At 47.8% G+C, this 22,814-nt stretch overlaps 1 protein-coding gene across 2 annotated transcripts in view; it reads left to right on the top strand.

Moving 5' to 3' along the window:
* The window catches only part of BRPF1 (bromodomain and PHD finger containing 1), a 213,325-nt gene extending 199,430 nt beyond the window's left edge, over positions 1-13,895 (top strand). For both annotated transcript variants that reach the window (XM_078661854.1, XM_078661853.1), the window contains 2 exons: positions 3,669-3,823; positions 12,572-13,895. In XM_078661854.1, the coding sequence (XP_078517980.1) occupies positions 3,669-3,823; positions 12,572-12,755 (339 nt within the window). In that variant the 3' untranslated portion in view covers positions 12,756-13,895. The remainder of the gene's footprint in view (positions 1-3,668; positions 3,824-12,571) is intronic.
* Positions 13,896-22,814: the final 8,919 nt, after the last annotated feature.

Here is a 22,814-nt window from a genome sequence, read left to right as displayed (position 1 = left end):
ACTGCTGGCTCAGTGGCCTGTTCCATGGGGTCTTCGGTCACCACCACACTTGGTTGCACATGTTGCGATTTTCATCATATGTGTGAGTCATGCTTATATATCTTCCTTTTGATGGCTCCCGCCTCTTAGGTGACAAAGCTGTCTCTCCCTTGGAGACGTTTAAGGCCAGCAGGGTGAATGCTAGATCCCTAGGCTTAAACAACAGTGGTTTGTAGTGGGCTCTACGTTTTACCAATTTTTGGTTCTTCTTTTTGGACGTCAGCATGTCGGATCTACACCAAGATAATGACAGCATTTAGATCACATTTCAGACGTTCACTGATCCTAGTTTTCCCAAACCTGGACAACTGGTTGATCAAAGCTGAGAGGCCTGAGTTGGTGGCACATCATCTGCAGTCGAGAGCACCTTTGCTGTTCGACCTGTGCTTTTCTATTAACAGGCTCAAATCTCACCTGGAGTTCTCCCATCTCCTAATCATAGTGCCTGTCTTGTACACTATGCTACTGAGTCTTTCCTTCTCAAAGGATCCGAAAAACATCAATGTAATGGTCCCAGCTTTTCAGGAAGGTGCACGAGTTCAGTCCTGATGGTCTTGCACATGCTAGGTCTGCTGACTTCCTGTATTCTCCTGGTCACACATTGGCACACGAGAGCTGTACGGTGATTCCTCTGCAGTCATTGGTACTTGCATGGGAGAGATCTGTCCGACGCCATAGTTGTCTTCCAGAACGCTGCTTTAGGTGTAGTTGGTGGGGGATTGAGGAAAACCTTCTCTGAGGGATATCCTTCTGTCTTTCCTCCCCCAGCCATAGCCACTCGCAGGAGTATGTAAAAACAAGCAAACAGACACATGACTCTAAAGATGGTAGTCACACACAATTTTATAGTGAATTTACAGTAGATGTCATCTGAGAGGTAATTACTCTGTCTTTGGTCGACACCCAAAAAGTTGACACTTTGTTTTTAAAGAACTTTCTGGACCTAACCACTGTCTGGCAGAATAATGCAAACATGTGAATCTAGAATAGTTTCAAGTTGTAAAACTATTGTTGCAGGTTCGCAATTTGTCCTGACTAGTGAGGATTCTTCCTGGAATCAGTCCGAGAGCTGGGTAGAAGGTGAGCAGAGTTGGGGATAACTTCATAGCTCCTGGTGTGCACAGAGGGTACCTATTAACGCTGCTACTTGTAAATGCTTATTCATACTGCATCTGGACATTCAACTGCGGTATTCTGAATTCAAAGAATTCAGAATACCGCGGCCCGTATCCTCACGAATACCCCTGCCAGAGCGTCGGCCAAACCGGCCTTAAAACTCCTCCACTGGCTCCCCATAAGAGAGCGGGTCAAATTCAAGGCCCTGTGTCTGGCCCACAAACTACGACGAAATCAAGGCCCCCCTGCTCTCAAGAAATTCATCGCCCCTTACAAATCCTCAAGACCTCTCCGTTCTGACACCGAAAACCTCATTGTTGCCCCCAAATTCAAGAGAGCTCGATCGGGAGGAAGGCGTTTCTCAGTCCAGACTGCACGACTTTGGAACACTCTCCCCCGAGCCCTGCGTCTCGAACCTCAATACCTCCGGTTTAGGAAACAGCTCAAAACCCACCTCTTCCCACAGTGAATCACTCCTGGCCCTTATCTTGTTCCTTGTTCCGCCCTCCCCGTCCTCTTCCTTGTCCCTCCTTCCCTCTCCCCCTCCCTTGGTCCACTGTACTCAGGAGATAAGATTTTTTAGCGCTGGGATACCTCCGGGTGACTACGCGCTCTACAAAATAAAAAACTGCGCTCGCTAGTGTTGAATTCGTAAGAGGTGGATGAAGGCAGTATGAGAGGAGCAGTGCCAGATGCCCAAACCTATGACTTACTGATGACTGAGATGCCAGACAGAACCGTGTTGTCGAAGCTGTGAAGCAGCCAACCAGGAACTGTCATAGGTCTAATTTTTTAATTTTTTTTAATTTTTTTAATTGGGTCAGCCCACTTCAACCATTAGCTAACTTCCCTTTAAGTGATGCTATTTTGACATTTCACAAAGTGCACATCTGCAAGCAAAGTAGTTCTCAAGTGCTGGGAATGTGAACAGCAATGTGTTTTTTTTTCAGACCAACAAGTATGTTTGCTTTCAGCCAGTGTTTAAGATTGACAAGTGCTCGGGAGCTTGCGCAACAATAAAGTTGGTAAAACAGCCATGGCAAAATGAGCATCGACGGAGCCAAAATGCTTGCAGTCAGTTAAGTAGGCATTAGCTCGAAGGTTAAGTTAAATAACTTACAAGGTTACCAGTCACTTGGGTGTTTTGTCACTTAGCCAAGGTTTTATTTTGAACAATCAGTCATGGAGTAGCAAGTCTTTTGACAGAAAAATGTAGTGTAGCGTTGAAAAGTTGGGGAGTTCTCACTAACACTTGGGCTTTTTTTCTGCTGAGTTTTCATCTTATCATGCCAGAAACACATAGTACCCTCCTCCATTGGAGAATGTGCCTCCCCTATCCTCGATTTACTGATGACAACTGTTTTATTTTCAAAATGAATTCACAATTTTTCCAAACTTTGTTGAAATATTTATTTAGCCTAAACATGCAAATGCGAAGTATAATCTTGGGCTCGAAAAATCTACTTGTCCACTCGCTATGACGAGCCAGATTTATTCAGGACGAGATATTTTTAGGGCCTACTCATCCTTACAGGTGAGCTGAAAATCCTCTAACTTAAGTCACAGAAAGAAAAGTAAATGTAGGAAGATAAACTGACTTTTGACCTCTGCCTCTGAAAGCCAACAAATGTGACAAGATCAGATTTAAAGGCATCTTTATTGCTCATAAAGTGAATGAACAATAAAGATGCCATTAAATCTGATCTTTTCACATTTGCTCGGCTTTCAGAAGTCAAAAGTCAGTTTGTCTTCCTACATTTAATTTTATTTCTGTGACTGAAGGTAAAGGATTTTATAAAGTGAACTGTGTGAGAATCGCATTAAGATCAGTTCAGCAATCTAGTCGATTTTTCACGTTACTGAACCTGCAGGGCTAGTAACATTTTTATGAATTTCCTAGCCCTGTTTTGGATACGCAAACAAAATGCTTCCTACTCCTTTAAAATGTAACTTTTTGAACAATTTCCTTACAGGGTAGTTGGCAATCACCAAACAAAAACTTTCATTTAAATAAGCATGGACTAATTTGAGTTAAACATTCACAAATGGGTTCTTTAACTAGGACAAGATACCAAAGAGTTTAACACATTTGAAAATGCATTGCATGCAAAGAAAATGATGTCGTTGTCGAGTTTCTAATGGGATCTTTGTACCCGGGGTTTGCAGATAACTGACCTCGGGCAACAACACAAAAAATGTTACATCGGAAAGAAGAAATGTGGTAATATTGCATATCCAGACTTAGAAATATGATGGTTTTTCCATGCTCAGTATAGTTGTCAACATAGAAACTGAATTTGGTATCAACGAAACCAGGTTAAAGCGCTACTGCAATCCTTGTTACCACTTATGATCGTATTTGGCCAATCGCAGGAAGCTTTGGTTTGGCAGTCACCTGTCCACTTCTGCTGAGCAGCTTGGTCTAGGGGGGAAATCTCCCAAACATGATCTCCGTACTGATGAGCAGGTTCTAATTTGCTTTTGCCGTGTTGATATGTTTACTCCCCGCACAGATTATTGATCCAAAAATGCCAAGGGAAGGCGTGTTCCATCATGGCGTCCCCATCCCTGTTCCGCCAGTGGAAGTGCTGAAGCTGGGTGAGCAGATGACGCAGGAAGCACGGGAGCACCTCTATCTTGTTCTGTTCTTTGACAATAAGCGTACCTGGTAAGTGCCTGACGTGCAGTTTTGTAGGTTACGCTGCAAGCAGAGGAGGTTTTCCCCATGGTAAAAGTGCTCTTTGATGACTGATGTTACAGGAATGGGGAAGGAAGCTCTTTAAGAGGTGACTTAAATTGCAGAAAGTCTTGTCTGTGCAAACGCGCGACAGATGAGATGGACACATTTCACGCACTTAAATTCCCATGGAGTCCCCCGGAGACTACTGCTTTGCGTAGCTAAGTAGTTGGGTCCATAGAAAAAATGCACCCTGTCTATTTCAACTCTCTTTCAGTTGCCTCACCCTGGAAAATGACGCACTGATAATCTGTAGTAATGATGAACAAGTCGAATCAGTGTTGTTATAAGTATATATTTCTTACAGAATTATAGTCCTTTCAAATGCAGTGCCTCACAGACCCATCCGTCTGCTATTAAACTTATTGTAGGAAACTCTCAGTACTGCATCGGCAAGGGACCTTGTCCATCCTCTGCTATCTTAGCGTGTAAGCCTCTTTTCTAGGTATCCAGGAAATGTAATGTTCGAGGCATGCGTAGCTGTAGCCACACATACTGTGCATACCCATCTGGTGTTGGGCCCAGATGTGTGCAAGTTGTTTTTCTTCTAAGAAGTCTTTCAAGTCATGAGGTTCGGTGACTCCTCCACTTGCTGGTAATGCACATGTGCGTCGACTCCATTGTTAGATTGTTTTCTTTCCGCTAACGGGTATGGACGTGTGCCTTGGTTCAAGACTGTCGTCGGTACTCTTTTTGGTTCCCACAGGTAACAGTCAAGCCACTCCTCCATCAGCTTCAATAGGAGATTGTTGCCTGACAGACATTTGGCGATCCATCCTTAGACGGGCTGGATCATCGCCCACCCACTTGGAGCTGCCATACAGCCACCAAAAAGGCAGCTTTCTTTCCAGGAAGCCCTGGATGAAGCCCCAGCTCCTAAAGAAAGGAATTAGAAGGACACGGCCTCCAGTCCGCTACCAGCTTCACCATCACCAAGACGGGCCACACAAGAGTATCCTTCCCCTCACTCCTCACATGGGGACCCACTTTCTAACACTCCACAGGGGTCACCACACCCATACACTGGGAATATATAGATGGGGGGGCCATACTCCCATTTACCCACGACCAGACCCCTGGGACACTTGTGATGCTTAGCCCCCAACAGACAACGACCCAGAAATATAACCAGCATGACCATTTTCCCGGACCCTGACTGTGCTCAGGTAATTACTCCCCAAGTTGATACAAAGTATAGAGCGTGCCCCTCAGATCCTCCCTACAATAGAGGTCAGCTTACCCCAGCCTCTCTTGTGGTTCATGCGGTGCGGAAGAGGGCCGGCTCACAAATAACTGGATAAAGAAAGTAAAAGACTAGGCGCTGCAGGGAAAGAGTAGCTACACAGTCCGCTAGCCACTGCGGTCTTGCCAATTCTATAGTTCTCTTGGGCTTATACGACAGACACTTGGGATGAAATGGAGGAGCTCCTTCAGACCCTTCTGGGGAACACAGGAAAAGGGGGCATGAGTTGGTTTCTGGAGGGATATTAATCTCCATCACCGCCATACAATGTGCCTTGACACCGCCAACACTGCTCTTTGGGGTATTAACTCAAGCCTCCTTCTCAGATGCCGTGCATGGCTGCGTATATCCGGGTTCAAACCAGAGGTACAGCATTACTTGCTAGCCCTTCCTTTTTATGGTCAACATCTTTTTAGGCTCCAGGTGAACCAAATCTTTCAAAAGATGAAAAAGAGATACTGAGACAGCAAAGGCTAGGTGTGCCCTTTAAACACCCACTTTTCGAGGTTCCTTTCACCGCACTCGCTTCCATGGAAGTTTGAAACAAACTTCCCCTGAAGACTTCACGGCATTCAATCACCCACAAACCCTGCACCCTCGTGTAAAGGTTTCTCCAGAGGCACCTAACAGTTAATAACGTCACCGCCCCCTCTCTTACCTCCTGTGAATACATCTGCCTTGATGTCATCAGCGAAAACAAACCTGTATGTTCACTACACATCATCTACCACCCACCTGGGGACAACCTCACCTTCTTCCAACAACTCATGGACACAATCTCAACCAACTCAGGACGCTAAAACACACAAATTTTCCTTGGCGATTACAATCTTCACTGGAATGATTGCAGTGACGCAGTGGTAAATAGCCTCAAAAATGTCCTTAACGCTTTTGACCTCACCCAAATTTGCAACAGTCCAAGCCATGACAAAGGCTCTATCCTCGACCTTATCATCTCCAAAGAAGCCACTATTCAACTTGATTCAATCCAACCCTGTGACTGGTCAGATCACCATATTGTCACATTCTTCATCAATGAAAAAGTTAAACTTAACCCGGTCCAATCCTCCAAGCCCAAAGTTTGGAAAAGAGACCTGAAGAAACTCAATCCAAACTCTTTACCCCCTAACAGCTGCAATCTCCTACTTCCCCCTACCGGCGTTACTGACGTTCAATACTTAACTGACCACTATCTCAACGCTATGACCTCAATAATCAATGAGGCTGCACCGATGCAACTGAAAAGAGTCTCCACCAAGATCTCCAACCCATGGTACGACGGGAGTCTCAATGAAGATAGACGGGCCATGCGAATGGCAGAGCGCACCTGGAGATCTGCTCCCTCGGCACTGCACCTAAAAATTCTGAAGAAAAAGAGAAACACCTACTTCAGGAAAATAAAACGCTCAAAATCAGATTTCTTCAGACTCCAGCTCGACCAAGCAAAAAAACGTCCAAGAAAACTGTTTGAACTAATCAAAACACAATCCAAGGAACAACCCCAATCAGTCGGCACTATGGGCGATGAACCTTCCTGTGAAGATTTCTCTGCTTTCTTTAACCAAAAAACTGACAACATAAGGAGCGATCTCCTCATTGACGCAAGCCTTTACTCCAAACCCCACTGCATAACACCCACTGAACCAAAAAAACAATGTGACATGGTCATCCTTTGGCACTTACTCTGAAGAAGAAATTGACAGACTACTCAGCACCTTGAAACCATCCAATCACTCACTCTTCCTGCTAGCACTGTAAAAGACTTCACCCCTTTGCTCCTCCCACTCTGGACTAAAATTATCAACAGCTCACTTCAACAAGGATCCATCTCTGACTCCCTCAGTTAGAAAAGTCACACCTTTACTAAAGAAACTAACAGCCGACCCCACTGATCTAAACAATTACCGTCCTATTACCAACATTCCCACTCTCGCCAAACTGTTGTGCGTACAACTACAATTGACGAAACACATTGATCAGTTTGATCTCAACCCTCATCAATCAGGCTTCCGAGCAGGGCACAGTACCGAAACTGCTATGACTCATATAATTGACGACGCCCTCCAAATTTTAGATCAAAACGATACCTGCCTCCTCATCCTTCTTGATCTCTCTTCAGCATTCGACACTGTTAAACATGAGAACTTACTCGAACTCTTAAACTCAAGAATGGGTCTTTCTGGGACTGTTCTCCAGTGGTTCACTTCCTTTCTACACAACCGGTCTCAGAAATTCAAGAGCAACAACTTGATGTCCTCTCCAGTACCTGTATCGTTAGGTGTCCCCCAAGGATCCTCCCTATCCCCAACTTTGTTCAACCTAGTTATGGAACCTCTCACCACCTTGCTACAAGCATCCAATGTACACTTTCACATGTACGCCGATGACGCCCAACTATATCTCAAACTACAATCCCCCAAAGACATTATGCTTCTGAACTCAACGATCAGAAGCACCCAATCCTGGCTTGCCGATAACCACCTCAAACTCAATGCTATGAAAACTGAGTTCCTTCTGATCTCACCTCCCGCGAAAATCTCTACCACTCAAACTTGGCTAAAGCACCTAACTGCACTCCATATCCAACCGACCATCGTGGATTCAGCAAAATCTTTAGGCATAACACTTGACGCCAATCTCAACATGCAGCAGCATATCAGCAAGGCAACTAAGGGAGCGAACCTCCAAATAAATACCTTGAGGAAACTTAAACCCTTCCTCCCAGCCAAAGACTTCCAAACTGCAGTACAAGCACTAGTCATCCCTCGCATAGACTACGGCAGCATCGCCCTCTCCGGTCTCCCCCTAACTACAACTGCACCCCTAAGAGTTTCGCTAAACGCGGCAGCGAGACTCATCACTGGATCTAAAAAAACACTCACATATTTCCCCTGACTTTAAATCCCTGAACTGGCTGCCTTTTGAAGCCAGAATACATCTGAAAATTGCCTGCATGACGCACAAGGCTGTACACCTGAACTCACCCGGCTACCTCACTCAGAAGCTGACAATTTCCGGCGGCTCCAGAACCACCAGAAGCACAAACAATCTTCTGCTGAAGCCTCGAAGATTCCGGAAGGAAGAAACTTACAAACGCTCCTTCTCAGGAATGGCTCCTAGGATCTGGAACTCACTCCCTCCTGAAACCAGGCTCATCTCCTCCACTCCTCTTTTTAAGAAAGAAGTAAAAGCTATCCTTATGGCCAAATACACTTGAACTACTACTTTGGACCTTTTAAGACTCTGCGTCGATCTGTACTACTTGTTTGATCTCTTTGCCCATTTGTATTACTTGTATTATCGACTTACCTGATTGTCCATGCTCCCTCTTATTTGTACTATTTGTATTGATGACTTACCTACCTAACTATGCTCCCTCGTGTACCTAACCTACCACTCACTTACCCCTTGCCTTTGTAAAGCGCTCTGATATCTGCAAAGATCTTGTTCGCGCTGTATAAAACTTTAAAAATAAAATAAATTAAAAAACCTATGGACGTAATGACTCCAGAGGTAGAGATAAGGATCCCTCCACAAAAGCAACACCTGCCACACTCCCCAAACCCTGACTTCCACCTCCTGCCCTGATCACACAACACCTGTCTGGCCATTTGCAACGGGTCTTCCCCACTTAGCGGAACATCACCTCCGACTAGTAGGTGCTGGGCATAATACAGCATGGTTAGTGTCTGGAACTAACTTCCACATCTCCCACCATTCCACCCCGCTGACAGACTTTCAGCAGACCACATAAAACTGCTTAAAGAAGAAGTGTAATTGGTCCTTCACAAAGGCACCATAGAGCTGGTACCCCCTCAAAAACAAGGTTCTCGAGTGTACTCCCAGTACTTCTTAATTCCCAAAAAAGATGGCTCCATCAGGCCTTATTAAAATACATCCACTCACAATATTTCCATATGGTCACCCTTGGGGATGTTATACCTCTTCTACAGCAGGGTGACTTCATGACCACTCTCGACCTGAAGGACGCATACTTTAACATACCAATACACCCAGTGCACTAGCGCTGCCTCAGGTTTGTGGCCAGTGGGAAACACTATCAGTTAAAGGTATCCCCTTTTGCAGTCACTGCAGCACGCAGAGTATTCACAAAGTCCTCACAGTGGTAGCCGCACACCTGTGTTGGCTGGACATACATGCCTTCCCATATCTGGACGACTGGCTCATCAAGAGTTCCACCCGCCAAGTATGCCACGAACACACTCAGACCACTATACATCTTCTACACAATGTGGGATTTACCATAATGTCACAAAATCCCACCTCCAACCCTGACAAATTCAGCCTTACTTAGGAGCAATCCTCACATCTGAATGCATACTTGCCTACCCTAACGAGGCAAGAAAACTGTCTGTTCAGACACTTCTTCCCTGCTGTCGACCAGACCACCAGGTCACAGCCAGGACAGTTACACACCTCCTAGGCAAGATGGCTTTGTGCATTGAAATAGTGCCCCATGCAAGGCTACACATGTGTCCATTGCAGGAACGCTTAGCGGAATAAGGGTCTCCAGGGGAAGACTAGTGTTGGACAGCCGCCACCCTTGTCACTCTCTCCTGTAGTGGAATCCCAAAAAACAGTTTCAGGCGCTGCCTTTTCTAGACCCAGTTCTGCAGGAGACCATCGCAACAGACGCCTCCCTCTCGGGGTGGGGAGCACATTTGCTAACTTTGACCGTCCAAGGCCACTGGGAATCCAAACACCAGGGCCTTCACATATATTACTGCGAATTCCTAGTAGTTCACCTTGCATTGAATGCTTTCCTTGCCCATCTGGTGGGCTTAGTCAACCTCATCCAGACAGACAACAGCACAGCCATGTTTTACCATCAAAAACAGGGGGGGACTCGGTCTCCACAGCTCTATCAGCTCACTCAGCACATCTGGCAATGGGCTGTCAGTCACAAAACCCACTTACTGGCAGACTACCTCCCTCGGGTGGCTAACGACTTTGCCGACCTCAGCTGGATGCTGAAGCAAGTCTACGAGTGGGAACTCTGCTCACAAGTCCTCCACTGGTACTTCTAGTGATTGGGCTTTCCTCAAATAGACCTGTTCGCCACTGTATAAAACTCAAAATACCCAGACTTAGCATCCAGGTTTCCACACCCACAGACCAAAGGCAATGCATTATGGATGAACAGGTCAAGGACATTTACCTACACTTTTCCTCCTCTCCCACTGTTTCCATTTGTGGTTTGAAGGTTACAGCAGACATCCCTCACTCTCATTCTAGAGGCCCCCAATTCGGCCCGCCAACCAAGGTTCGCACCCCTTCTGGAACTCTCAGTGGTTCCACATGAGACTCCCGACCAGGCCAGACCTTCTCATGCAGAACCGTGGAGAAATACAGCACCCTGACCCAAAACACTCAACCTTGCGATCTGGCTCCTGAAGTCTTAGAATTTGGATCTCTCAAATTACCTCTTGAAAGCATGCCCAGCCTGAAGGAAGCATGGAGACCCATGGATGCTACAAGGCCAAATGGAAACCATTTGCCCACTACTGTAACTCAAAACATATTAACCCGCTCACAGCTAGAATACACAGGACATTGTCTGCGATTTACTGCATCTACAAACTTGCGGGCTGCCATTCACCTCTTCTCGGGTTTATTTAGCCTTTGTGGTAGCTTACCTACAGAACAGAGGACATCTCGCCTTTTTCAAAATTCCAGTTCTCCAAGTTTTCATGGAGGTTAATCCCCCACTGACCCCACCTGCTCCATCATGGAACCCCAATATCATTCTCACCAGACTCTTGGGTCACTCCAGTCTTGCCTCTTTCAGTTCCTCTCATGGAAGGTGGCATTTCTGATTGCTATTACCTTGGTGGTGTACTCTCCAGGCGCTAACCCTAGAAGAACCTTTCCTTTAAGTGCAAAGGGACAAAGTTGTCCTCCGCACTAACTTTAAATCCCTTCCTATGGTGGATCCTCAGTTCCACCCGAACCATTCAATAGAACTCTGTTTTTTGCCCTCAGCCAGACTCTGTAGAAGAAAGGGCTCTTCCCACACTAGATGTCAAACAAGCCCTCGTGTATTCTATAGATCGGACAAAACCTTTCAGAAAGACTCAGTAACTATTTGTCTCTTCCACACAACTCCACAAAGAAACGCCCTCTCTAGATAGGGCATTGCCAGATGGATAGTCAAATGCATCTAAACCTGCTATGCTGCAGCAAAGAGAATCTTATCTCTCCCTCCTAAAGCCCGCTCCACTTGCTAAAGGGGAGCCTCATTGGCTATATGCAAAGCGACTACCTGGTCCACACAACACACCTCTACAAAACACTACTGTGTGGATTTGCTAACCCGCCAACGGGCCATAGTTGGCCAGGCAGTACTCTACACTTTTCAGTCTACTGCAACACCCACAGTTTAGCCCTCGTTGTTGGGAAGACTGCTTTCCAGTCTATGCAGAGCATGTGTTTATACAGCCACACACGCCTCGAACGGAAAATGTTACTTACCAGGTACACATCTGTTTGTGGCATGTAGTGCTGTAGATTCACATGCTCTCCCACCCTTGTCCCCTGACACCTGTTACCATTTCAGTAATCTTTCTATCTCACTTTCCTCTTTCGCAAAGACCTCCTTCTACACATATGTTTGCATCTCACCCAATTCTGCCCACTCCGGGTAAAACCATCTAACAATAGAGTCGATGTCCAATGCGCATTACCAGCAAGGGGAGGAGTCACCAAACCTTCGAAGAAAAACAACTGCCACACATCTGGGAACACCACACCATCTAACAATGGAGTCGATGTCCATGCGCATTACCAGCAAGGGGAGGAGTCACCAAACCTTCGAAGAAAAACAACTGCCACACATCTGGGAACACCACACCATCTAACAATGGAGTCGATGTCCATGCGCATTACCAGCAAGGGGAGGATTCACCAAACCTTCGAAGAAAAACACCTGCCACACATCTGGGAACAACACTAGATGGCAGGAGTATGCCAAGCATGTGAATGTACAGAACCTACATGCCACAAATAGATGTCTACCGGGTAAGTAACATTTTCCTTTGTGACTGCTCTATTTTCAATGGTAGAGTGCTATGCCCATCATTAGCACTTGGCATTAGCTGTGGCAATGAGAGGTACATGTCTATTCTTCAGGTATTTTTTTTAATGTATAGTAGGTTGGGTGGTGAGTATCTGTTTCCCCAGTGTATTGACTTGGCATTGGAAATCCCGCTTTGCTTTATGTGTACCCATAAAGGTTGAGAAATGATGTGGCTTGAATCTTACTGCCTTCTGCTCCAAGAGAGTGTGGTGTGCTGGTGTCCGAGGAGGCATATTGCTGCCTCTGATGAGGGTCCCAGGTGCAGCATGCTGCCGTGGGACCCCGCTTCAAGATACAGTAATCCATAATGCTGATTGCTCTGCTTACTTCTTACCTGCAGGCAGTGGTTACCCAGATCGAAGCTGGTTCCTTTGGGCGTTAACCAGGAAATGGATAAGGAAAAAATGCTCGAGGGACGAAAGTCGAACATCCGCAAGTCTGTGCAAATTGCGTATCACCGTGCAATGCAGCACCGCAACAAAGTCCAGGGTGACCAAACAAGTGACTCCAGTGAGAGCGACTAACGGTGCATGTGGATGCAGTTCAGCCTTTCTACTTGACGACACTGCGGCCGACGACGTGTCATTCATTTCCCTGTATAGCCCCTATCCTCTTTGTATGTATGTGTATATTGTCAGAAAAGTACTATTCAAGGAATTTTTTTGTGTTAACCGTTGATAATGTGATGCAACAGAAAGAGCATGCTCGTCCTCTTGGCGTGAGCGTCCAATCGACAGACGCTGTTACTGCTCATCGCCGACGACTAGAGAGATCCTGAGCTTCCACATCTGGAAGGACCGGCAGCCAAGCTTCAGCCGGTAGGGGCTTCAGCCATAGGATGCTGTAAAAAGGAAAACAGGGATTGTTTACATTTTCAATATTACTGGAAGGGGGCAAGGGCCATGGGTGTGTGCATTTCTTTCATAATAATATGTTTTGTTATGTGATCTCACATAAAAGATGGAGGAGCAGCTTCAGAAAGAGCTTGCAGGGGTCTCACCAGTCTGATATTAAAAGAGCAGAGTGGATCCAGACAGCTTCACCCTCTATAATGGTTTATTTTTTTTTCTTAAAGTTGTGGTTGCTACAGAGATAAACGTGTGACCTCACTGGAGAGGGCGCGGAGGAAAGCCTGTGGCTTCCAAGTCGCTACCGGTGGGTCTTAAGCTATAGGATAATTGTGAATCAAGCATGTTATGGTTACAGCACATTTGCATGCTGTACTGCCAAACAAAGCACCCGCAAACCACAGACAACTGACAATCTGAAGGAAAATGGGATTTCGCCTGGCTTCCGTGCCCTTAACTGACATTATTTTTGCTAGGCCCTTTGCCCCCTTCTTGTGACTGTAAATAGTGTACATTCGAGGAGAATTTAAATTATTCTCACCTATAAGCCATTTTTTAGGCGAATGACATTGGTATGCTACTTTAACCTTGTGACTTTTTTTTATTTACTAAGCAGGACTGACAACGAATTGTATCTTTGCAATACAATGTTTATTACTTGTCTGATGCCTTCAGAGTTAGGCACTATACTGTCGAGTAGAACTTTCTGGGCCAGTTTTGTTTTATGTGACTGGTCCTTCTTTTGGAATCTTATTTTACTGTTTCTGTTTGTATTTATTTTGAAAAGGAAAAATATATATTGTTCTTAGAGAAAAATGCATTGTTGGAAAGTCTTTGTATTTTGTGGGGGGGAATATGTGGATGGAAAACAGACGCCTTGTGCACTTGACACCATGGGTAAAAAATAGTGAACGTTGATTGGGATTTGTGAGCCAAATATCTCCTGATATATTAAAATATTTACATTTCTTAGAACCTCAGCATGCCTGTCCAGTCTTCTCACAGCCAGACATGCTGGCTTCAAGATGCCCATCCTCTCCAGAGGCCTGCTGTGCCGGAGGCAAACATCGTTTTCGGAAACTGTATTTGTACCACAAAAGGGATTGTTTTATTTATTTAAAAGTTTGAGTTTTGCAGTAATATTTTTGGGGCCAACGCAGTTGGTAAAGACGGTAAACTGCACTAGCGCAAACAACGTAATTTACATCCTCCAATTGTTCAAAGGAGGGGCATTTTTACTTGGTTTATTTTAAGTATTTGTTGTGACATCAGCCTGGCTCAAAGCACCTGTGGATCACTTCACAGAGAACATTTTCATTGCAGCACTGACGTCTCAAACAGAAAGTGCTGTAAATAGACCTTGATGTTAGTGTGGGGACTGGTGTGCATGTTTTGGGCGTATGTGTACTTGTGTGTATGTGCATTTCTGCAAGCACTCTGGGTGAAACCAAATCAGAGCGAGCAGGAGGTGATAAGGTGGAGACCTGTGATCGTACAATTCCAGACAAGACCGCTTCTTTCTAAATTACACAAGTACGCTTTCATTCCTCGTTCACTCTGTGAAGTATATGGAGAGAAAGAGATTTGTCAAGTGCTAAAGCCGCAATTTAAAACACGAAGTTCCATGCTCAGCATTTTATCTCCTAGTCCTCATCTGCGTACACTTCAGGTCCATGGAATTGCACAGTGCAGTCCGTGTTAAGAGAGGTAACACCACCTTAGCTGCCACCTCAAGTCTGTCATACATTTAAAATCCGTCGCAAATGCACTCTAAAGATGAAAGGAAACAACCCTTGAGATTCTGGAGCACTGGTGATAATTTGTGGGGGACCCTTTATGGCAAGCACAGCCATTCTTGAAATCCACAACTTAAAAAAAATACATGATTAAATAAAATATGCTTTTCGAACCAGTATTAAGATGGCAAAGTCATGCACAGCGTGTGGATCTACAACGCCTTCAAGCTGCAAAAATGATTATTCTTATATGCTCTTCTAGATTCGTACAGGGCTTCACTGAGGCGACAGTCTGCCCCTCCACCGCGTTCCTCCAAACCTTCCCAAATACTTTAGCGTATGTTAATTGCCCTTTCAAGCCGTCCATGGGCTGAATATTATATTTGTTGGTGGTTGGATGATAAAATACGTTTGTTTTTATCTGTAAACCTAAAGGGCAAAAATAAACTAGGAGATATAGTTTCAGAAAAATGGTGCTTGGGTCTTCAATATAAAGTAACTTGTAGCCACCAATCAAAATATTTTAATGTATTCATGGATACATAAACAATGGTGCTATACACTTTTTTGCTGTGAGCTATAGATTCATCATCCTGAACAAGAGGAGCAAGATTCTGTTTCTAACTTCCTTACATTAAAACTAATAGGTGAAGAAAATCTGCCCACTTACGTATATGATCTTTTATTCACCACTTGCAGTCAGCTCAAGAAATGTTGACTTGCGCCCCCACCGTGCACCGTGTGGTCATCAGTGATTTAATTTAAGGTGTCCTCAATGATATGATTGAATATGTCATGAGTGATGTAAAAGGTGAGGTTATAAGCAGTTCATGGTGAGGGCACGAGTTATAGTTCCTTGAGTTAACTAAAGCTGGTGTATTTCAGTGGTTTATAGAGTTTAAAATGAAATGTTTTGCAGCATTAATCCTTTTCCGGATCACATGCTGTGCATTATTCCGCCATCTAGTGCTTGGGTCCAGAACTGTAGTATTTCTTCCTTTTTTAGGTCTCTCCTAGCTTTGCAGCGCATGCGCTGCATGCTCTGCGAGATATATTGTGGGAGGAGATTTTAGAAGGGGACTTCAAGCCTCGCCCTTCATTTTCATTGGGTCGTGTCAGTGTTTATGCTAAATGCTAGCTTCCCATTGAAAAGGATGCTTTTTGGTCACTGCCCTTTCTCCCTTTTGGGCGGCCCATCCGGACTGGGTCGTCTGCTTCACAGCTGTCGTGAAGCAATTTCTTATCTTTAGGGGGACCATCTATTTCTAACTCGCATGGCCTTATCGTGGTCTCTCTCACTTTTGCGGCACCGTTGGGTCTGGAAGCAAAGGGAGACACCCTGAAGTTTTGGTCAAAATCCTCCCAAAAATCAAGGAATTTGAGAGAAAAAAGCATCAATCGAGAAGACACCAAAGAGGGAGAAAAGACCTCCGGACAACTGTCTCCGGCGGGGTATCCCAGTGGGGCAATGACACAGATGGATCGAAGTAAATGCCCTGGAAAATACCGCTTTCAAATTTTCCCAAATTGCCACTACAAGTTTGCACAACACGATCCACATGATGTTTGTAACCTCTGCCTGCTGAGGGATCACAAGGATAAGGACTGTGAGGATTGCGTAGTTTTCGTGTCAAAGAATCTCAAGGCCCTTCAAAAGCAAAGCGAGGACCATTACGCAGCCATGCTCCAAATTCAGAAACAGGCATCGCTGAGAGACTTGGGCCTCTCAAGCGACGAGGACGACCAGAGAATGACCGCAGAATCGACACACGGGGGTCGGCCGTCGAAATCCTCAAAAGAGGTGCTGAGAGTAGGCGTACTGCGAAAAAGACTACAAAGGATGTAGAGAAGAAAACAGACAAGGTAAAAAATCCTCACCAGTTGGATACCAAGGGCCCGAAAAGAAGGTGCAAAAGGCAGCCCAGGCGTCGAAGAAAACGGCTGAGTGTCAGCCGCGACCGAAAGAAACCCATGGATTCCACCCCAGGGATACCGACGAGGGAAGATTGTTGAAATCGAAGAAGACAGGTGCTGAACGAGAGGGCACGAAAGGAAAAACCACACCTTCGGACGCAGAATCCACCACACCCAAGAAGAGAATCTCGCCGGCTTCAGATGCCGAAAGGGCCCTCGAGGTGGAAAAAAAGAAAAGGCACCTGGAGGCAGAAATGGCAGCACTCCTTCAACGAAAGAAGGAGTTTAAGGTGCTGAAGGAATTCAGAATCCTAGCGAAACCCTCCACTACCGCTGAGGAAGAGGATACTCTCGAACCAACCCCTGAACCTCATGAAGAGGACGTCGAAAAAGAACTCAATGCTCCATAAGAGGAGGAAGCCTCTGGAACCTTTGAGGAAGTGTGAAACAACCTCGCCACAGAAAGCCCAGAAGGAGAGATCTGTAGCTATCCCTCGAAGGCTTCGCCACCAGACGACAAAGCCTTCTACAACAACCTTCAAGAGTGCAGCTGATCCCTTCGGGGTCCCCTTAGAGGAGGAGAAAGGAGACTCTTGCTTCCTCCTAGAAACATTAGCACCATCCACCAAGGGTACACAATACCATCCCATGCTGCGAAGCATTCTGGACCAAGACAAGGAGGATTTCAAGGAGCCTGCCTCAGCAAAGGGAGTAACCCCAAAGATTGAGAAAAAATACAAACCCTCCACAAATTACCCTAAACACATCCAGAGGAACACAGCGGCAGACTCCATCATTGACACCACAGCAATAAGGAGGAGCAACACTTATTCCTCCACTGGCCCTACTCCAGAGAGAGAAAGTATAAGAATGGACATGGTGGGGAGAAATATGGAGAAAGAGGCAGCAATGCAATGGTGCATTGCAAGCTCTAAGCCCCCTCAGTAGGTATAGTTACCAACAATGGGACGACATCAACGAACTAATGAACAAGCTCCCAGAAGAGGATAAGAAAAGAACTAAATCCATCATACAGGAGGGAAGAAACATAGCGAACACCTGCCCTAAATCAGCTCTATACGCAGCCAATACAGCCAGCAGACAAATATGCACAGGCACAACGTTGAGATGGCACGCCTGGCTCAGAGTTTTAGGCTTCAAGCAAGAAGTCCAAACCTCCGTAATCAACAAACTTCACAAGAAACGCCCTGTTCGAAAGTGAGGTAGCTGAATCTCTACAACAAATATAAAGGAGGACAATGAGACGGCCCAGTCCATGGGAGCCCTGCAACAGCGAAGCACCATCAAAAAAGGAGGTTTTAACCTCAGAAGACCCACGTAAAGTGAGGTCTTCTCAACAGGCCAACAACATCAAACCCAGGGCAGCAGACCACAATCAAACAAGCAGTCCAGATACCAAGCCTGGCAGCAGCAACCAAGGATGTCCTTTTGTGGCAGCAACCAAGGATGTCCTTTTGTGGCAGAGTAAGAGCCAGTGGACAACCCTTAAGGGGGAGGAGCAAACTAAATGACCTGCCCACAAGAGAAGACCCCATACAAGGCGAGTGGGAGGCAGAATATCGCATCACCTACTTCAATGTGAAAACATCACCACAGACCTATTTTAAATGTGGTGTGCCATGGCTATTGTATAGATCAAACAAACCCCCACTTAACCCACCAAGGAAGAAGAGGTTCCAAAGAATAGAACTCTTGCAATTAAGACAGGAAATAAAGTACTCGTACAAAACCAAGCAATAGATAAGGTACCAAAGAGGGAACACAACAAAGGAAACTACTCGCCTTACTTCTTGGTACCAAAGCAAGATCTTGCGCTAAGACCTATCTTAGATCTCCGTTTCATAAACCAATTCATTTGCATGCAGCATTTCAAGATGTCAACACTACAGGAAGTAATCCCACTGCTACAATAAGGGAATTTCATGGCAACAATTTTTTTTTTTAATAACATTTTTTATTTGCATTTTATTATAGTCCAACAATACAGTCACATCACCCTCGGTCATCACTCCCCTCCCTTCCACCCTCCACCCGCCCAGTATCACAGTGTAAATCTCATCCCTTTCCAACAATCCAAGTATCGTCTGTGTAACTCTTTGCCAGTTCGAATCTGTGTGTCCCATATAATCCTCCATTCGGAGCCCTTGTTCCCTCGCGTCTCTCCATCCCTTGTGTCCTAGTTCAGAGTCCCCCATCTAGCCCATGATATCTTCTCCATTTGCCCCACACTCTACCAAACTTCTTGGGGCATCCTCTCGCCTTATAGGTGACCCTTTCAGCCGCCATATAAATATCTAGCCCTCTTCTCCATTTGTCTAGCTGTGGCGGTGCTTCTGCTCCCCAGTACCTGGCTGCGTCTCTCTTAGCTACCACCAGTGCCAATACCAAAAAGATCAGTAGGGGACGGGTGAGATCCACATCATTGGTCATACCTAGGAGGACCAACTTAGGATCCAGTAGTAGGGGGGTCTCAAGCACCTCGCCCAGTTCACTCAGCACCTCCTCCCAGTAGAGCTGAATTGTAGGGCAGGACCAAATGGTATGATAGAAGTCACCATCAACTCGGCCACATCTCAAGCATCGTGTCGCCAATCCTACCCATTTTATGCAGTCGCACCCTGTCGTAATATGTCCTATGAAGAACATTATATTGGATGAGTCGTAACCTGGATTTAATAGCTACCTTTCTAGGATGCATTAGTACCGTGTCCCAGTCTACATTATCCATTTCCCCTACTTCGCTCTCCCACTTACTCCTAAGGTTACCCATGTCGTCCGTCATGTTGTTCATCAACGTTCTATACGCAAGTATCTGAAAGGAACAGGTTAGTATTAGATTCCTTACCTTAGAATATCCCCAGGCGTCAGACTGGATCTGGAAATTTTTGCGTAGCAGTACCCTTGCACGTCGGTAGGCGTCGTCTGCGGCTTCGCGTCCGTCGTCAGCGTCGTGGGCGCCGTGATGACTTCGCCGGAGTACTTAGACGGTGCCTCCACGCGCTGACGTCAGTTCTTTTTTCCGCGCCAGCAGCGCAGATCCGGAAAAAGTGGTACCTTAGTCATTTTTTGACTAAACTCTTTACGATCTCTTTTGATCATTTTTCGAGTCTTCGACTCTGAACGGTGCCGGTAGGGATGCCAGGTTTTAAACCCTGTGAGGACTGCGACCGACTGATGTTGGTCACCCACCCTCACTGCCGGTGTCTACACTGTCTCGGCGTCGAAAACGACGACAAGACCTGCTCCGACCGCCGGGCCCTGACTTCGAAAGCTAGGTGGGAGCGGTTCCGCAAGCGGCTCGAACCCCGGCAGTCGGCCCCGCGCCGTGAGAAGTCCTGGTCCGCACGGAGGTCGAGGGACCGGTCGTGGGGTCGGAGCCATCATAGTTCCGGGAGTCGACATCACTCCTCGGGTTCGAAGTCGTCAGGTAAGCACAAGAAGTCGAAGAAACGTCATCACTCTTCTGACTCCCCCCGACGCGGCCGGGGGTTCGGGTGACACCGCCCACGCGGCTCCGTCGGAGTTGCGGGCGTTGCGGCCTGCCCCATATCCTCCGGTCCCTGGGCAGCACGCGACGGCGGAGGAGATCGAGCGCTTCCTCATGGCCATGAGGTCCCTCACTCCTCCTGCGGGCTCCGCGGCGTCTATGGGCCCAGCGGACCCGCCTGGGGGCCCTAGCGGGTCGGGGGCTTCGGCCAAGATGCCGGCGGGTGCTTCGGCCCCGACGCCGCCGGCACCTTCGGGCTCGGCGCCGCAGGGCCCCACTGGATCCAGGTCGTCGCCGGTTGACCTGACGACCTCACTGGCGCCGGTCCCTCAGGTGTCACCTCCGGCACCGTCTTCGGGCGGCGCCGTCCCCGATGCCTCCCTCGATCCGGCGCCGGAGCGGCGCCACTGGGCGCCGCTCTCGACGTCGATTGGGGAGTTTTACTTAAACGAACAGGCCCCATCCATTGACAACCCTGAGTATCACGAGATGGGTGATGAGGAGTATTAGGAGGGGTCTGAGGACCCTTGTGTTACACAAGAGTGTCAGTCCCAGGAGGACTGGACAGGTGGACTTGGGGATGCCAGTGGTCTGGACACCTCGCCAGACACTGGTTTTATCTCACCTCCTACCGTGGCTACGGAGGAGGGGGCAACCTACAGTGTGGTATTGACGCGGGCGGCCAAGACCTTGGGCCTTGAGCTCCCCGTCGCCGCTGTGAGGACTAACCTCCTCACTGAGGTCCTTAAACCGCAGTCCTGCTCGGCTGAGCCTCTGCTGCCGTTTAATGAGGCCTTGACTGACGTTCTTTTGGGCACTTGGTCCAGGCCCGCTACGGGTTCGCCTGTAGATAGGAACGTGGCCAGACGCCACTGCCCGGCCCCGGGCGACCCATGTTTCCTGTCCACCCATCCCACCCCCGAGAGCCTGGTCTCAAATTCCCAGACCGCATTCCCGTCGGTGTCTACACTGTCTCGGCGTCGACGACAAGACCTGCTCCGACTGCCGAGCCCTTATTTCGAAAGCTAGGCGGGAGCGGTCCCGCAAGCGGCTCGAACTCCGGCAGTCGGCCCCGCGCCGTGAGAAGTCCTGGTCCGCACGGAGGTCCAGGGAACGGTCGCGGGGTCGGAGCCATCATAGCTCCGGGAGTCGACATCACTCCTCAGGTTCGAAGTCGTCAGGTAAGCACAAGAAGTCGAAGAAACGTCATCGCTCTTCCGACTCCCCCCGACGCGGCCGGGGGTTCGGGTGACACCGCCCACGCGGCTCCGTCGGAGTCGAGGGCGTCGCGGCCTGCCCCATATCCTCCGGTCCCTGGGCAGAACGCGAGGCCGGAGGAGATAGAGCGCTTCCTCATGGCCATGAGGTCCCTCACTCCTCCTGCGGGCTCCGCGGCGCCTATGGGTCCAGCGGACCCGCCTGGGGGCCCTGGCGGGTCGGGGGCTTCGGCCAAGATGCCGGCGGGTGCTTCGGCCCCGACGCTGCCGGCACCTTCGGGCTCGGCGCCGCAGGGCCCCACTGGATCCGGGTCGTCGCCGGTTGACCTGATGACCTCACCGGCGCCGGTCCCTCAGGTGTCACCTCCGGCACCGACTTCGGGCAGCGCCGTCCCCGATGCCTCTCTCGATCCGGCGCCGGAGCGGCGCCGCTGGGCACCGCTCTCGACGTCGATTAAGGAGTTTTACTTCAACGAACCGGCCCCATCCATTGACAACCCTGAGTATCAGGAGATGGGTGATGAGGGGTCTGAGGACCCTCGTGTTACACGAGAGTGTCAGTCCCAGGAGGACTGGACAGGTGGACTTGGGGATGCCAGTGGTCTGGACACCTCGCCAGACACTGGTTTTGTCTCACCTCCTACCGTGGCTACTGAGGAGGGGGCAACCTACAGCGTGGTATTGACGCGGGCGGCCAAGACCTTGGGCCTTGAGCTCCCCGTCGCGGCTGTAAGGACTAACTGTAGGAGAGTAGGGTCTGCAATCCTATGATCACCCAGATTTTTGCTTTTTGCTTCACTGGTTTACGACTTTCCCTGGCTGTGGGCCTGCTAATCAGACCCACAGCCTAGCTGTTCTCTCTATTCCAAATTGTACCCAGGTACTGAATTGGCACTGGGCCCTCTCTTGAGTCCCTGTACCCAGGGCAGAGGTGCACCCAGAGGTCTCCCAGGGGCTGCAGCATGTTTTATGCCACCCCTGGGCTGACTAACTAAACAGACACAACTGGCTGCTTGACAGCTGGGAGCAAGGTGGTGTAATCACCCTTTGCTTTAGATATAGTATACCTATATCTAAACCTAAAATGGGCAGACAGATCTCCTATCAGTCACTCCTATGGCAGGCCTTAACAATCCTGGAGGCAGAGTGCTTGGAATCGTGTGAGATAGTGCTCTGGCATGAGCTGAGCCTGTCTGCGGCCTTCGGGATCTATCCCTTAGCCGTTTCCATGATAGCGTCAGACCATATACTCTTAAGTGCCTTATAATCCTCGCGGTTATGGTAACTTTGGTCTGGCATTATCTAAACATGTCATGTAAGGTGTCATACGCTTTGGAATACTACCCCCTCGCCAGTTCTG

This window comes from Lissotriton helveticus, chromosome 9 (assembly GCF_964261635.1).
Source record: "Lissotriton helveticus chromosome 9, aLisHel1.1, whole genome shotgun sequence".
NCBI lineage: Eukaryota > Metazoa > Chordata > Amphibia > Caudata > Salamandridae > Lissotriton > Lissotriton helveticus.
Note: the sequence above shows the minus strand (reverse complement) of the source record. Positions and strands in the feature narration are given on the sequence as shown.